General features: G+C 44.1%; 1 protein-coding gene across 1 annotated transcript; it reads right to left on the reverse strand.

The window, feature by feature from the left end:
- Window positions 1-299: 299 nt before the first annotated feature.
- On the reverse strand, window positions 300-15810 carry LOC139444519 (mucin-2-like). The gene is made up of 10 exons (XM_071225452.1): window positions 15783-15810; window positions 13909-14335; window positions 11900-11952; window positions 9448-9634; window positions 8211-8422; window positions 6115-6363; window positions 2405-3502; window positions 1398-2351; window positions 1084-1300; window positions 300-909 (listed from the first exon to the last, which is right to left on the reverse strand). The coding sequence occupies exons 1-10, from the start codon at window positions 15808-15810 to the stop codon at window positions 300-302; spliced, it is 4035 nt and encodes a 1344-aa protein (XP_071081553.1).
- Window positions 15811-18589: the final 2779 nt, after the last annotated feature.

Raw genomic sequence — 18589 nt, forward strand, 5'->3', positions numbered from 1 at the left:
TTCCATTGATGTAATCAGACTTTGCTCAGAGAAAAAGTGCTGTTTAAGTGGATTATATTCGTTTTATCTCATTAGACAAAAAGTGCTAGAAAATACAGTATACTACGGTTATAACGAACTCAAATGGACCACTAACCGTAGTTAGTTATAAGCATATATACAACATCTACACAGAAAATGGCCGGGACCAAACATTAAGTTCGTTATATCCGTCAGTTTGTTACAAGCGTGTTCGTTATAAACGTATTTTACTGTATATGGAGACGGTTCGATTTACTGGCAGAGATTTCACACCATAGTTACTTACCGATATCGAGTGGGGATGTTGCCGCAGGCACTGCTGGTGAAGAAGCAACAGTGGGGTGCGTGATAGTTTGTGCCGTAGTTTGAGTGGTGGCTGTCGTGGTAGGTTGAGAGGTGGCTGTTGTGGTAGGTTGAGTGGTCGTTGACGTTGTAGGCTGAGTGTTCATTGTCGTGGTAGGTTGAGTGGTCGATGTCGTGGTAGGTTGAGTGGTGGTTGTCGTGGTAGGTTGAGTGGTGGTTGTTGTGGTAGTTTTGGTTGTCGTTGTCGTGGTAGGTTGAGTGGTGGTTGTCGTGGTAAGTTGGGTGGTCGTGGTTGGTTGAGTGGTCTCTGTCGTGGTAGGTTGAGTGGTCTCTGTCGTGGTAGGTTGAGTGGTGGCTGTTGTGGTAGGTTGAGTGGTCGTTGTCGTGGTAGGTTGAGTGGGGGTTGTCGTGGTAAGTTGGGTGGTTGTGGTTGGTTGAGTGGTCTCTGTCGTGGTAGTTTGAGTGGTCGATGTCGTGGTAGGTTGAGTGGTAGTTGTTGTGGTAGGTTGAGTGGTCGATGTCATGGTAGGTTGTGTGGTCGTTGTCGTGGTAGGTTGAGTGGTCGTTGACGTTGTAGGTTGAGTGGTCATTGTCGTGGTAGGTTGAGTGGTCGATGTCGTGGTAGGTTGTGTGGTTGTTGTCATGGTAGGTTGAGTGGTCGATGTCGTGGTAGGTTGAGTTGTCGTTGACGTGGTAGGTTGAGTGGTCGATGTCGTGGTAGGTTGAGTGGTCGATGTCATGGTAGGTTGAGTGGTTGATGTCGTGGTAGTTTGAGTGGTCGATGTCGTGGTAGGTTGAGTGGTAGTTGTTGTGGTAGGTTGAGTGGTCGATGTCGTGGTAGGTTGAGTTGTCGTTGACGTGGTAGGTTGAGTGGTCGATGTCGTGGTAGGTTGAGTGGTCGATGTCGTGGTAGGTTGAGTGGTCGATGTCGTGGTAGGCTGAGTGGCTGTTGTCGTGGTAGGTTGAGTGGTCGATGTCGTTGTAGGTTGAGTTGTCGTTGTCGTTGTAGGTTGAGTTGTCGTTGTCGTGGTAGGTTGAGTAATCGATGTCGTGGTAGTTTGAGTGGTCGATGCAGTGGTAGGTTGAGTGGTCGTTGTCGTGGTAGGTTGAGTGGTCGTTGTCGTGGTAGGTTGAGTGGTCGATGTCCTGGTAGGTTGAGTGGTCGTTGTCGTGGTAGGTTGAGTGGTTGATGTCGTGGTAGGTTGAGTGGTCGATGTCGTGGTAGGCTGAGTGGCCGCTGTCGTGGTAGGTTGAGTGTACGTTATCGTGGTAGGTTGAGTGGTCGATGTCGTGGTAGGTTGAGTTGTCGTTGTCGTGGTAGGTTGAGTTGTCGTTGTCGTGGTAGGTTGAGTGGTCAATGTCGTGGTAGGTTGAGTAATCGATGTCGTGGTAGTTTGAGTGGTTGATGTCGTGGTAGGTTGAGTGGTCGTAGTCGTGGTAGGTTGAGTGGACGTTGTCGTGGTAGGTTGAGTGGTCGATGTCGTGGTAGGTTGAGTGGTCGTTGTCGTGGTAGGTTGAGTAATTGATGTCGTGGTAGTTTGAGTGGTCGATGTCGTGGTAGGTTGAGTGGTCGATGTCGTAGTAGTTTGAGTGGCCGCTGTCATGGTAGGTTGATTGGACGTTGTCGTGGTAGGTTGAGTGGTCGATGTCGTGGTAGGTTGAGTGGTCGATGTCGTGGTAGGTTGAGTAATTGATGTCGTGGTAGTTTGAGTGGTCGATGTCGTGGTAGGTTGAGTGGTCGTTGTTGTGGTAGGTTGAGTGGTCGTTGTCGTGGTAGGTTGAGTGGTCGTTGTCGTGGAAGGTTGAGTGGTCGTTGTCGTGGTAGGTTGAGTGGTCGTTGTCGTGGTAGGTTGAGTGGTCTCTGTCGTGGTAGGTTGAGTGGTCGTTGTCGTGGTAGGTTGAGTGGTCGTTGTCGTGGTAGGTTGAGTGGTCTCTGTCGTTGTAGGTTGAGTGGTCGTTGTCGTGGTAGGTTGAGCGGTCTCTGTCGTGGTAGGTTGAGTGGTCGTCGTCGTGGTAGATTGAGTCGTCTTAGCTTGTGTGCTAGGCTGATTGTCTGGATATTTATTGTGCTGAGAATTACTCTTCGTGGTAGGTTCAGTGGTCGTTGTCGTCGTCGTCGTAGGCAGAGTGGTAGATGTTGTGGTAGGTTGAGTAATTGATGTCGTGGTAGTTTGAGTGGTCGATGTCGTGGTAGGTTGAGTTGTCGTTGTCGTGGTAGGTTGAGTGGTCAATGTCGTGGTAGGTTGAGTAATCGATGTCGTGGTAGTTTGAGTGGTTGATGTCGTGGTAGGTTGAGTGGTCGTAGTCGTGGTAGGTTGAGGTGACGTTGTCGTGGTAGGTTGAGTGGTCGATGTCGTGGTAGGTTGAGTGGTCGATGTCGTGGTCGATGTCGTGGTAGGTTGAGTGGTCGATGTCGTGGTAGGTTGAGTGGCCGCTGTCGTGGTAGGTTGAGTGGACGTTGTCGTTGTAGGTTGAGTGGTCGATGTCGTGGTAGGTTGAGTGGTCGATGTCGTGGTAGGTTGAGTAATTGATGTCGTGGTAGTTTGAGTGGTCGATGTCGTGGTAGGTTGAGTGGTCGTTGTTGTGGTAGGTTGAGTGGTCGTTGTCATGATAGGTTGACTGGTCGTTGTCGTGGAAGGTTGAGTGGTCGTTGTCGTTGTAGGTTGAGTGGTCGTTGTCGTGGTAGGTTGAGTGGTCTCTGTCGTGGTAGGTTGAGTGGTCGTTGTCGTGGTAGGTTGAGTGGTCTCTGTCGTGGTAGGTTGAGTGGTCGTCGTCGTGGTAGATTGAGTCGTCTTAGCTTGTGTGCTAGGCTGATTGTCTGGATATTTATTGTGCTGAGAATTACTCTTCGTGGTAGGTTCAGTGGTCGTTGTCGTCGTAGGCAGAGTGGTAGATGTTGTGGTCGATGTCGTGATCTTCTGAATAGTGGTTTGCGTGGTAGTCGGAGTGTTTGCTAGTGCCATTGGCAGGGCGTTACTTGTTGAGGTAGACTGAGTGGTAGTTTGTTGTGTAGACGGTGTAGTAGTTTCTGCTGCAGGAGGGACGGGTTGTGTCGCAATCAAAGTAGCTGTAGTTGCCGTGGTTAAGGATGTTGTTGTATTTGTGGTTAGGTCGCAGCTGATGACGGGAAAGTTGCTGTCATCATCAGAGACTTGTGTCGTCGATTCATTGAAAGAAACTGTGAATTAGAAATGTTGAATGTAACATCATTTGCCTTCAGCAGTGTCATGGTTGGAAGTGATAATATATGTACGTGATGCATTAAAAATGAATGTGTATGATTTTACGCCGCTTTTAGCAATATTCCTGCCCTATTACGGTTGACACATCAGTTAGCGTCAAACATTGTACCCACGTGGGGAATCGAGCGAACGTCGTTACAACGAGAATACCCCTCGGGCTCGGCAAATAGGAATTTGAGGTAATGCATAACTGTCTCTGACTATAACACACACTACAGACACTATAACACACACTACGGACACTATAACCCACACTAAGGACACTATAACACACACAACAGACACTACAACACACAATATCGACACTTTAACACACCACGGACACTATAACACAATCTACGGACATTACAACACACTACAGACACTACAACACACACTACAGACACTATAACACACTACGGACACTATAACACACACAACAGACACAACAACAACACTACAGACACCATAACACACAGTACAGACACTATAACACAATCTACGGACATTACAACACACTACAGACACTACAACACACACTACAGACACTATAACACACTACGGACACTATAACACACACAACAGACACAACAACAACACTACAGACACCATAACACACAGTACAGACACTATAACACAATCTACGGACATTACAACACACTACAGACACTACAACACACACTACGGACACTATAACACACTACAGACACTATAACACACACTACACACACTACAACAACACTACAGACACCATAACACACAGTACAGACACTATAACACACACTACAGACACTATAACAAACACCATAACTATAATACCTACTACAGACACTATAACACATACTGCAGACACTATAACACACACTACGGACACTACAATACACTACAGACACTATAACACACCACAGAACTATAGAACTATAACACTTACTACATACACTATAACACACACTAAAATATACACTACAGACACTATAACACACTACGGACACTACAATACACTACAGACACTATAACACGCCACAGAACTATAACACTTACTACATACACTTTAACACACACTATAACACACACTACAGACACTATAACACACACTACAGACACTATAACACACACTACGGACACTACAATACACTACAGACACTATAACACACCAAAGAACTATAACACTTACTACATACACTATAACACACAATATAACATACACTACAGACACTAAAACACAGACACTATAACACACACTACGGACACTACAATACATTACAGACACTATAACACACAACAGAACTATAACACTTACTACATACACTATAACACACAATATAACACACACTACAGACACTATAACACACACTACGGACACTACAATACACTGCAGACACTATAAGACACCACAGAACTATAACACTTACTACATACACTATAACACACACTATAACACACACTACAGACACTATAACACACACTACAGACACTATAACACACACTACAGACAATGTAACGTGCTACATACAATACACATAACAGGCACTAGCAAAGAGTATCACTCACACATGATTACATGCGAACCATGCGTATATCTTCACCGTGAAAATCATCATCGATTAGCCGGTGTATCATCTCCATTATATTGTGATAAATACCCATGACGTCATCAACTCCACCTGGCTAACTAACTTAGCACCAAATGTCTATCGCCCATGATCGAATTTGATTGCATGGTTATATTAGCGCCGTGTCGTTCGTATCGAGATCACTGCGTGACACATGAGTCCAGGGTGCTATGGATGAAGTTATAGTAAACGTGCTAACCGAGGATGAGCAAACCACACCCTCGCTCAAACACAAACACAAACACAAAACAGATCCTTGTCAAGGTTATATGAAGATCCAGGTTAGAAAAGGTCTTCAGCAACCCATGCCTTTCATAAAAAGCGACTTTGCTTGTCGTAAGAGGCGACTAACGGGATCGGGTTGTCAGGCACGCTGACTTGGTTGATGCATGTCATCGTATCCAAATTGGGTGGATAGATGCTCATATCTTGATATCAATAACTGGATTGTCTGGTCCAGACTCGATCACAAACAGACCGCCGTCATGTAGCTGGAATATTGCGTTAAACAGCAAAAAAAACAACACATAATAATACATGTATATGTGGTTAATGGGATTAACTTCATCCGGCATAACAATACGCAACAGCCGCGGAGAACATTGATTTCACGGTATCTTATTATATATTTGAAAACAAACTCGTGACATCCCAAGCCTTGAAGACCATGACCTCCACATAGACCATGACCTCCACATCGACCATGACCTACACATCGCCCATGACCTACACATCGTACATGACCTCCACATCAACCATGACCTACACATCGACCATGACCTACACATCGCCCATGACCTACACATCGTACATGACCTACACATCAACCATGACCTCCACGTTGTCCATGACAACACACCAATCATGACCCCCACATCGCCCATGACCTACACATCGTCCATGACCTACTCAGCATCCATCACCTACACATCACCTACACGGGAACAAACACTCACATGTGAAGCAGCTCCTGATTCCAGTATCAGCAGACACATCGGATGCGGATCCCAGACACTGCCACTGGGTTCTGGCGAAATACAGCCGACAGTGTGGACTCTCGTAAACGAACATCCAACATGGGAGCCCACTACTGTATTCAGTGTCGCATCTCTCCAGACATCCTCTTCTGGTCGTCAACTCGACAGTGAGCCGGGCGTCAGCTCCGTCATCACAGTGACCACTGGTCAGGTTGTACGTGCATGGACCTGGAGAAGCAAGGATGCAGATCGTAGAGTTCCGTGTCTTAATATCATGTAACAGAGGCCACGGAGGAATACAATTACGACATACGTAAAGTGTTATATGGCAGTGAAATATATCGTTAAAAAATGTGATACCCAGTGGAAGTCCTAAACTCAAAATGAAAATGAAAGTTCATGTCTGTTTACTAACGTAACTCAAATTTACACCATATTGATAATAACCCACGATTACAGAAACAATTTCTAAAATCACTACTTACAACAATTTGCCCTTATTTGACAATGTTTGTCCTTTTTCACTGTGTTTTAGTCCTTACTTTACCATGAAAAACCCTTATTTGGCTTTATTAAAGTTCTTATTTGACTTTTTAAATTTATGCAATTGTGCCCTGATTTGACACTGTCAGAGGCAGACACCGACAGCGTGAGTATAGACTGACAAGCCCAGGGACTGAGGTTACTACCGCACGCCTTTGCAACTGTATTACATTATTTCTGTTGAGATTCAGACGACGTTCACTGCATTGTATTTGGACAGTGATTAGTTCTCATGAATGTAGTACTATTTTATGTAAGCAGTGGTGAGGAAGTTGTTGCTTAGATGCTCGAATTATCTGTAAACTTCCGGAAGAGCATGGATGGATGTCAATAATTTTGAAACATGTGAAATATTCTGTGACGTTCAAGTGACACTGGACTGGTCTGGCACTGTGTAGAAAGTGCTGGAAGCTGGTTAGACCGTACAAGTGGAGCGGGCGCGTTCCTGTCCGCCCTGGTTCCCTGGGTATGCTGCGCTGGCGCTACACTGACCTAGGCAACGACTGCACAATGGCCACCTCCACCAGACGGACAAACATGGCGGACACGCCAAGTATTTACTATAGAAAACCGCTAGAACGGGTGGTTAAAATTTTTTCTTAGCATTTTCATTAATGCTCTTGCAATGTATATGTCACGAGAATAACGTCCCTTTGTTACTTTTAGTGAAGGAAAACATTATTTAAGCTGTTTCGAGACTCGAAAGTCACATCGTCACATCGGTGAAATGTAAACAATGACACACACCCCATTTTCAACAGTGATATGTGCGCTAATATTTCGTGTCAGCTCACTGTTATCACGAAATCGTATACACAATACATGGAATTAATCAACCACGTCAATGAAATACTGCTGGTATCTTTATTTTAGCAAATCTGATGAAGCAAATATCGCCGATTATGCCCCGTTTTTCCCATTGTGAAATGGTGGTTTAGCGGAATTATTGAACGTGCCCAGCATACCCAGGGAACCAGGCTGGTTCCTGTCTCATCTCACATATTGCATCCGACATTACATCAAGATCAGCTTTTGTGTGAGGATCACTTTTCACCCTGGTGTCAAGCCTAGATCTATCTCGGAAGCTTGACCGCTGTTGCGATGGCTCAGCTCTATTATTGATTAATCAGCAAACAGTATTCCCCTTACGAAACATAAACGCCAAATTATTTAGCCTATGAAATGCCATGGAATCAGATGCAATTTATCTATTACGTGTTGACTCAGTGAGTGGGAGAGGACGTTGAACAGTGTTGCAGTGACGGAGCTCGTGGATGTTGACACTGGTGAAACGCAAGATCACGGGAATGGGGCTGACAAACCATTGGTCATAAACAGGGAGAGTTTGGGAAGGGCAAAGGGATGACAATTGTCTTTTACCGCTGGGTGGTATAACTGAAATACTCCCACATCGAACTGAAACGCCGTGATATAACTGAAATACTCCCACATCAATTTGACACGCCGTGATATAACTGAAACCCCGGTTTCCAGATTTTGATCGGGTAAGATGTTTACGAAATGTGTCTTACCTGTGTTCTTCTCGCATACATACGGTAGTCGGTCTCCACAGTGTTGAGGCATCCACGTGCACGTATCCCTGCCCGCTGCAACGCAAAGTTCATCTTCAGATTCCACCCTCCCAGGGGTTGACCAGTGGTCGGATGTCAGCGGTTCACAGCTGTCCCATCGGTATTTGGTATTGACGGCTGCGGAGTTTAATCCAATCCAGAAATATTTTTCTCTGAGAAACAAACGTGAGGAAGAATATCGTCATCCGAGGCAAAAACCGTATACATCATCCCACCCACATCATCATCCACCCACCTACAAACCCACCCACACATCATCAACACACCCACCAAAACACCCACCCACACACCATCAACACCCACCTACACACCATCAACACACCCACCAAAACACCCACCTACACACCATCAACACCCACCTACACACCATCAACACCCACCTACACACCATCAACACACCCACCAAAACACCCACCTACACACCATCAACACCCACCTACATGCTCACCAACACATCCACCAACACACCTACCTATACACCATCAACACACCCACCCACACACTCACATACACACCTACCTAAACACCCACCTACATGTTCACCACACACCCACCAACACACCATCAACACCCACCTACATACTCACCAACACACCCACCCATACACCCACCTACTCACCTACCAAAACACCCACCTACATGTTCACCACACACCCACCAACACATCCACCTACATACTCACCAACACACCCACCCATACACCCACCTACTCACCTACCAAAACACTCACCTACATGTTCACCACACACCCACCAACACATCCACCCACATACTCACCAACACACCCACCCATACACCCACCTACTCACCTACCAAAACACTCACCTACATGTTCACCACACACCCACCAACACACCATCAACACCCACCTACATACTCACCAACACATCCACCCACACACTTACCAACAGATCCACCCACACACCTACCCATCCACACGCCCACCAACATATCCACACACCAACACACCCAACCTCACACGCATCAATTATTCTCATCTAAGAGAAACAAACACTTCTATTCACAGAAATAACAAAAGAACACAACGAAGATAGAATTACAGGTCTCAATACCCCTCTTTTAAAAAGTTATAACAATCGTATTTCTTTCGTTACAATGCAATAGGAATTCCATTATGTATGGAATAAATCCATCTTTGACAGATGTAGAAACGTACATGTTTATCTCCCAGGACGCTTCGGTGTCTTTGTAAGCCAACAGTGCATCAAATGTGGCATTGTTATCAAACATGCCCAACCGCCCTCCTTCGGACTCACAGATAGACCTTGCCTCGTTCCATGTCCTCTTGTCCGTGTAGATGTAATATGTCGTGCCTGTCAGAGACTCAGAACGGGCACCTGCAGCTGGACACAACATCTCAAGTAATTATTATTCCGCAATGTTATATCTACACACAGTCAGTTCAGATAACTGAGAAAGGGCCTTTTGGATTATTTTGGTTATGTTACTTGAGGCCTTGTCAGTGGGAATAACTGTCAGACATTGGACGACGCCTCTTCTGTCTCCTCTTTCAGTTTGTGCATTCTACCCATGACAACATGACGCCCTGACTTAACTCACTTTGAAGGACATTCATCAGGTTCGTTTTCTCTATTGGCCCATGTTTTAGCATACGCTTAGACAGCATCTATTGCAATCATAAAGTTGTGATCCCAATTGATTGCTCAGGCCGTTCACGCTATTTTGGCCCATATTTGTATAACCGACGAAGGTTAGTGTAGTAATAAATATAAAAGTCACCTGTGAATACACGACCTTCGGGTTGATTGCAGTATGAAGAGTCACGAGTTACTTTGTTGACACCATAATCGTTTTAAGAAACGCAATACATATGTATTCATTCATGATGAAGTTCATTTGAAAGGTGACAATGCGTAAATGAACACGTGTATTCATTACGAAGTCGGGAACTAATCTGAAAATGTCCACAAGGCAACCTTAACGTAGGTCTCAAAGCATCTAACTATCATTATGCCTGCACAGTGGCTGCAAATATTAAATTCAATTACACTGAATTTGATAAACAAACAACCATTACAATATTCAGTGTCAAAACACTCACCAGAGAGAAGAGCGATTGCCACTAGGAGCTGCATACGTCTTTCCATCTGATGTGGCACCGTGCACGGAAGCTTCAAACTAGTGTGCAGGTAACTAGTGCCAGTGTAAAGATTTCCAATATGTTTATAATGTAAACGGGAACAATCAGCATCACCACACAGATGGTTGGTGTCTTTGTAGTGTCATACACAGATGGTTGGTGTCTTTGTTGAGGGCTCAGTTACTCATTCAGGATTATTACTGCCGTCTTTGGTAGGACCATTCCCGATTAAAATTACGACCGTATACGACTGCGTTCAGACAATGATAAGACATTCCAGATCATTGAGGATAGTAATCCGATTTTTTCACTTTTCGTGTTCTAGCGCTGTCTGATCTCAAACGGGAGACAACCGGCACTGTGTGAACCTGGCTAAACGGCTCAAGATGGAACCCATTCCATCATTTACGTCAATGAGATGAAGTTACAAAGCTTTTACGTTTTCCAGTAAATGACAACAAAGGGTCATAGATTTGGAGGCATAGTACATAAATACTATATTGATCGGTTGGGAATTAAGAAGCTGGGTGATCTTTTGTACGTTTCCATTACAGCTGGAAGAAGTCATATCAACAGACCAGCAGACCACTCTATTAGGTCAGGAAAGAGTGCAACGTCCTGTTATTGTTTCTTCCGCGTCAATATAAGCATTGGTGCTTTTTTGAAACAATGGGAAAAAATGAAAATTGTGCCTTTGTTCAGAATTGCTGCACTTAGCTGGTTCAGTTGGTACAATGACTATGTCGTACAACAGAGAACATAGATTAGCTGTGACGACATGTTAGGACCATTAGCAACAAACTCATCACTCGTTAATGTGTTTCTTTTGCACTAGGTCTCTACCGAAGCTATCATGAGATGGACGATATATTCATTTGGCAATTGTACACGCAACAGGTACCGTGATTTTATAAAACGGTGAATACATCGTCGTAATACAGAACAGAAAGTAATATACACCTAACTTCCCTTCAATTGACGAACTTGCTACCATCCCCGTGAAGACCTGGTTTAGAATTGGTCTTCAGCAACCTAATCTGGTCGTAAGATAACATTATCGGGATCAGCTGGTCAGGTTACCTGACTGATGCTCATTGTATCAATGACTGGATTGTCTGACCCAGACTCGATTATTTACAGACCGCCGTCACACAGTTGTAGCTTACAAACAAACCTGCTGCCAAAGTGTTGGGCTCACTCCATGGGGCCCAGACAGTGTTATCTGTTAGTCCTACCGTATTCACAGCCATATGCTTTCCAACTGATTGCTTATAACTGGTAAGTGTGATTGGAGATCATACGTTCATTTGTAATATTTGTATTCCTTCAGAGGTAGATTGCGCTGATGGTCTTGATAGCATCTGCTTTACGTGCCCTCCGTGGTCCCCAAACTTCTGCCAATGACGCTCGAGTGTCTGCATTGCCCTGGTGTAAATTGCTTCCTCGTGGTCGTGTAAAAAGATTGTGACAGCAATAATGACGTCATCATCATTTGCATAATGCTTGCCAGACAGTTCTTTCTTCCAGATTGGGAAGAAGTGGAACCAGACGGTGCCGAATCTGGAGAATACGAATGTGTTCAATGAGTCTGTGGCCACGGTCATGCATTTCAGCCATGGCAACACCGGACTTGTGCACAGGTGTTTTACTCTGGTTGAACAACACTTTTAGTGTGTTTTCCGTGAGGTTTGTCCCTGATGTCCTCACGCAGTTGCCCAAACATGTTACCATTAACGGTCTGACGTGTCCGGACGTGATCCACCACTATGGTACACCCATGGAACAGACACCAGTATGGTACACTTATGGAACAGACACCAGTATGGTACACCCATGGAACAGACACCAGTATGGTACACCCATGGAACAGAAACCAGTATGGTACACCCATGGAACAGACACCAGTATGGTACACCCATGGAACAGACACCAGTATGGTACACCCATGGAACAGACACCAGTATGGTACACCCATGGAACAGCCACCAGTATGGTACACACATGGGACAGACACCAGTATGGTACACCCATGGGACAGACACCAGTATTGTACACACATGGAACAGCCACCAGTATGGTACACCCATGGAACAGACACCAGTATGGTACACCCATGGAACAGACACCAGTATGGTACACCCATGGAACAGACACCAGTATGGTACACCCATGGTACAGACACTAGTATGGTACACCCATGGAACAGACACCAGTATTGTACATCCATGGAACAGACCCGTCACAAACACCTGCAAATGTTAACCTGAACAAAACATAGAAACATATGGTACAAGTCAAACTAGGGAAATGCATCAGACATAATCTTTGTCACTGATGCGTCAAATTTGGAAATACCCTCCACATTTTATATCAATTCAAATTGGAAAATTCACGGAAAGTATTTATAGAATGTTTGTTTGTTTTTGTCTTGTTCAACGCCGCACCTACATGACGGCGGTCTGTGAATAATAGAGTATGGACCAGACAATCCAGTTTTTGACATCATGAGCATCGAGACACGCAATTGGGATACATCAACCAAATCAGCGGGCCTGATCACCCGATCCCTTTAGTCAACCTTTTCCACAAGCATAGTCGCCTTTTACGGCAAGCATCGGTTGCTGAAGACCTATTCAACCCCGATTCTTCACGGTTCATATAGAATGTATTTTATATACTTGTTGTTAAAACAGAAGTTTCTATCCCCGTTGCTCCAGTTTCTACCCCTGTTCCTCCTGTTTCTACCACTGTTCCTCCAGTTTCTACCCCTGTTCCTCCAGTTTCTACCACTGTTCCTCCAGTTTCTACACCTATTCCTCCAGTATACCCCTGTTCCCTATCCCCGTTGCTCCAGTTTCTACTTCTATTCCTCCTGTTTCTACCCCAGTTCCTCCTGTTTCCTCCCCTGTTCCCCCTGTTTCTACCCCAGTTCCTCCAGTTTCTACCCACATTTCTCCTGTTTCTATCCCGGCTCCTCCAGTTTATACCCTTGTTCCTCCTGTTTCTGCCCCTGTTCCTCCAGTTTCTAACCATGTTCCTCCTGTTTCTACCCCAGTCCCTCCAGTCCCTGCCCCTGTTCCTCCAGTCTCTTCCCCTGTTCCTTCAGTTTCTAACCCTTTTTTACCAGTCTCTTCCCCTGTTCCTCCAGTTTCTACACCCGTTTCTCCTGTTTCTACACCTGTCCATGCAGTCTCTGTCCCTGTTCCTCCTGTTTCTACCCCTGTTCCTCCTGTTTTTTACCCCTATTCCTCCAGTTTCTACCTTTGTTCCTCCTGTCTCTGCCCTGTTCCTCCAGTCTCTTTCTCTGTTCCTCCTGTTTCTACCCCTGTTAGTCTAGTCTCTTCCCCTGTTCCTCATGTTTCTATCCCTGTTACTCCTGTTTCTACACCTGTCCATGCAGTCTCTGTCCCTGTTCCCCCAGTTTCCACCACTGTTCCTCCTGTGTCTACCCCGTTCCTCCTGTTTTTTACCCCTATTCCTCCAGTTTGTACCCCTGTTCCCCCTGTTTCTACCCACATTTCTCCAGTTTCTATCCCCGCTCCTCCAGTTTGTACCCCTGTTCCTCTTGTTTCTACCCCTGTTCCTCCAGTTTCTAACCCTGTTCCTCCTGTTTCTAACCCTGTTCCTCCAGTTTCTACCCCAGTCCTTCCAGTCCCTGCCCCTGTTCCTCCAGTCTCTTCCCCTGTTCCTCCTGTTTCTACCCCTATTCCTCCAGTCTCTACCCCTGTTCCTCCAGTTTCTGCCCCTGTTCCTCCAGTGTCTTCACCTGTTCCTCCAGTTTCTACCCCTGTTCCTCCAGTCTCTGCCCCTGTTCCTCCAGTTTCTGCCCCTGTTCCTCCAGTGTCTTCCCCTGTTCCTCCAGTTTCTACCCCTGTTCCTCCAGTCTCTTCCCCTATTCCTCCAGTTTCTACCCCCGTTCCTCCAGTTTCCACCACTTTTCCTCCTGTTTTTTACCCCTATTCCTCCAGTTTCTACCCCCGTTCCACCAGTTTCCTACACTGTTCCTCCTGTTTCTACCCCTGTTCATCCTGTTGTTATCCCCTGTCCTACAGTCTCTGCCCCTGTTCCCCCAGTTTCTGCCCGTGTTCCACAAATACAGAATTACACCATCAGAAACATGACTCCAGGAAAATCGAAATCACTGAAATATCCATACATAGATGACATAACTGCGAAACAAATCATTAAGGTAACAGAAACAAACAACGACGTTTCAATCTAAATCTAATGCTCGGTAACTGCGTGACTTATCCCTGGTATCATTGCAGCATCTCCTCGGAATAAAGACACTGTGTGTGTCTTACCTCTTAATCATAACACTTATATGTTTCGGATTTGAAGTTAACGGCGAGAGATAATACGTCGCAAGATTTTAATTGGTTCGAAAAGCAGTTTTATGTGAGCTTTGCTTTGCCAATCGATTATTATAGCAGGAGGTAATGGCCTACTTTCAGTGTCTGTCAACAATCAAGTAATACAAAAATAGATTTATCTTTGTGAAAAATGATTACTCGTACCTTCACCGAGAATATTTGATGACGGCATGATTGTAAAAGAAATTCTGACAGTCTTGCTTGACAACGATATAAGGTTCTATACCGAAACGTCGCCTTTACAGTATTAAAGAAGTTGTTATCCATAAATTGTGTCTACTTTGTCATCCGTCAACTTCTAAGTAATGCCTATCAAACAATTCAACTGAAGTTTTAAATAAACAAAAACCTAATGCCAGTTGCATTACATTTTTGCAATTTCATATATTTTTTTAGCGAACAGGTATCAGCGCTATATGAACTTGATTCATATAAGATAGCTACGCGCTAAATCGCAAAGAACAATGTAGAACGAAGCGTAGTTAATTTCACGATAAAACAATGTTCTATCATGACGTCATTTCTGAATAAGAAATGCTCTCGCAACTTGATGACGTTATATATTGGACGACGTTATTTTAGATAGGGAAGTGTGTAGTAAGTTGTTCCCCATATTGGACGACGTTAGTTTAGATAGGGACGTGTGTGGTGAGTTGTTCCCCATATTGGACGACGTTATTTTAGATAGGGAAGTGTGTAGTCAGTTGTTCCCCATATTGGACGACGTTATTTTAGATAGGGAAGTGTGTAGTAAGTTGTTCCCCATATTGGACGACGTTATTTTAGATAGGGAAGTGTGTAGTCAGTTGTTCCCCATATTGGACGACGTTATTTTAGATAGGGAAGTGTGTAGTCAGTTGTTCCCCATGGATGTAGCTGGGATACACAGATAAACGCAGCGGCCGAACAATCGCATCCCAAAGTGGGCGAGATATGACAATCAGTGTTGGGAGAATAGATACAGATAATTGACGTGAGGATTGTGAGAATACACGGAAAATACCAAATTTAACCCACCTGTTAGTAAACTTGACTTGTTCGACATTTCCGAGGTCGGATTCTATACAGGGCGTCATCAATATTAACTGGGAAATATTTTTAAAGCTTAAAGAGTCTGTATATAATCTTGATACCTGATATCAGAAAGAAACGACGATAAGAAATGCGCCCCGTATGGTTTATTCTCCCTGCAGTATTTTATTGTACGATAAACAACTCCCACTCGTCGCTTATTTCCTAAATAAACACATACATATGCCATAATCGGAACCCTTAAGTGCAGCTAGCAGACATGAAATCATGATCATGGCAAGTTTTTTGTCGCTTTTATTCTTTTTGCTAGTTTCTGACGTGTGCCTCAATAATGTGACCGCCTCTGTGGTATTGGTACCGTCTATTGGTAGAGCCCGAAGAGCGGAAGGCCCGGGGTTCGATTCCCGGCCGCGTCATACCAAAAGACATTAAAAGATGGCACTTGTTGTTACCCTGTCTGGCGCTCGGCTTGGGGCTAAAATAAGGACTGGTCGGCTCGGAGTCGACATGCTGTGTCTGAGTGGGGTATTCATGTCAAACTGCGGCATGGTATCTCAGTGGGCTAGCACAATAAAATCGGCATTAGTCCGGACTAGTACAAGCAGCCACACACATGGTGCAAACATCGTGGACGCGGCGTTAAACTCCATTTCACCTCACCTTACCTCAATGCGGGACCTACAGCTGTCATCTACCTGACGAAAGATGATTCCCCTGACACATGATGCCATCACATTGTCTCCAAATGTCCGAGTATTTGGATTTAGATGAACTGTTGGACATAATTACCCTTTCGAGAACACCTGGTGTCATCACTGATTTTCAATGATCCATTCATATAATCGTCACTGCTATTTGGACTTTCACGCCCAATAGAATCAGTTTATTCGGATTATTCGGACTTGTTATTCTTTAGCCCCGATGTTTAATATTTCTTCGATTTTTGTTTAACGTCGCACTCAGCAATATTCCAACTATACGACGGCGGTCTGTCAATAATATAGTCTGGACCAGAAAATCTAGTGAATCGATCAATGACATGCATCAACCAAGTCATCTAGCCATACCTCCCGTTCGACAAGCATGGGTTGAAATTGTATAATATGGGTGTACATGATGAAAAGGATATTATGATTAACGCAAGAGTGGTGAATATGTGTAATAATAAACTCACTAAAATGATTTGGAATATGTCAAATCAACTGTCGCTAATGGGTCAATTGCTGTTGCGGCGAATGTTACATATATATCAGCCTTTGAGAAGTCTGGATAAGGATGAAATCTCCATGCCGTCGATACCGTTATCAATGCATATACACAATATAATTATCGTCAATATTATTAAAAGATGTCGCCATTTCAGCGGTTGAAAACGGTGTTCTCAAAATCACTTCCCCGAATAGACCAATGAAGATCCGGGATAGAATAGGTCTTCAGCAACCGATGCTTGCCGTAAAAGGCGACTATGCTTGTTTGAGGCGACTATTGGGATCGGGTGTCTGCTCCAGATTCAATTAGTGACAGACCGCCGTCATATACCTTGAATATTGCGGTGTGCGGCGTTAAACAACAAACAAAATTCCCCGATTAACGTAGTTGGTGTCCAGATCATGGACATCATCAAAGTCTCCATACCTGCGCCACGGGTCTTGTCATTGTGTGGGTAAAGCGTTCCGCTTGTATAAGGGATGCACATTCCCGACAACTCTGGAGAAGAACAGTGTTCTCGGGTGTCACCCTCTTCACCAATGGTCCATTCAGATAATTTTCACCGGCATTTTCCCTTTTACACCCAGTCAACTCCAGATACTCAAAACTGATTAAACCCTGGCGTGGATGTTTTATATTTAAAACAAAACATATATTGTTTAATTGACGTGTTTAATGTTCTGAAAAGTGCATAAGGCGTCTTCAAGCGCTGATTAAAAGACATTTTGTCTTAAACAACAAAACTCTTGATATTGCATTTCTGTAAATTTTGTTGTTGTTGAGAAGTAACGTTATTTACTCTTTAAAATATTTACTATTTACATTCATTCGAATCATAATGTTATATTATCATAATGCAATTGACTCTGCAACGTCTTTTATGTAGCCATTACATTCATATTGAATTGCTATACACAACAGACGAACCGAATGATTTCTCTGCACATCCTATTACGTTGGATGCATTTGCGGCTATTGATTGATGGTATATTTGTTCTAATGTTCTAATATCCAACGTTTCATGCAAATGACTGAGTGATTTTCAGAATTGAAATGTTTGTAGACACAATTGGAAACATTTCTGTTGATGCCTGATCTATCATGGCTGACTCGTGTCGTCAATGTCCGTTGTGTCAACATAAATCTATCAATCAATTTTTATTTCTAAATACTTAGAAGGCCACAGGCCTATAGCACATGAATACAATATAGCCGAGGGTACATTATGCAATAGAATATACATCAATCATCAAGTCGTTGAATAAGTGCATGCTTTCTACGATTCATGGCACTGGAAATGAACACTGGCAGATTTTTAACTGTGAAATTAGTAAAATTTATACAAGTAAGGACCCTTGAAAAAATAATCATTAATGAATTGGTTTCTAAAATCAACAAAGTGTGTGACTGAGTATTCTTTTACACCGCTTTTAGCAATATTCCAGCAATGTCACGGCGGGGGACACCAGAAATGGGCTTCACACAGTATACCCATGTCGGGAATGGAACCCGGGTGTTCGGCGTGGCGAGCGAACGCTTTAACCACTAGGCTACCTGACCACCCCAAATAATATCAACATCGA

This window comes from Haliotis cracherodii, unplaced genomic scaffold, assembly GCF_022045235.1.
Source record: "Haliotis cracherodii isolate W230 unplaced genomic scaffold, xgHalCrac1.p SCAF_10, whole genome shotgun sequence".
Classification (NCBI taxonomy): Eukaryota; Metazoa; Mollusca; class Gastropoda; order Lepetellida; family Haliotidae; genus Haliotis; species Haliotis cracherodii.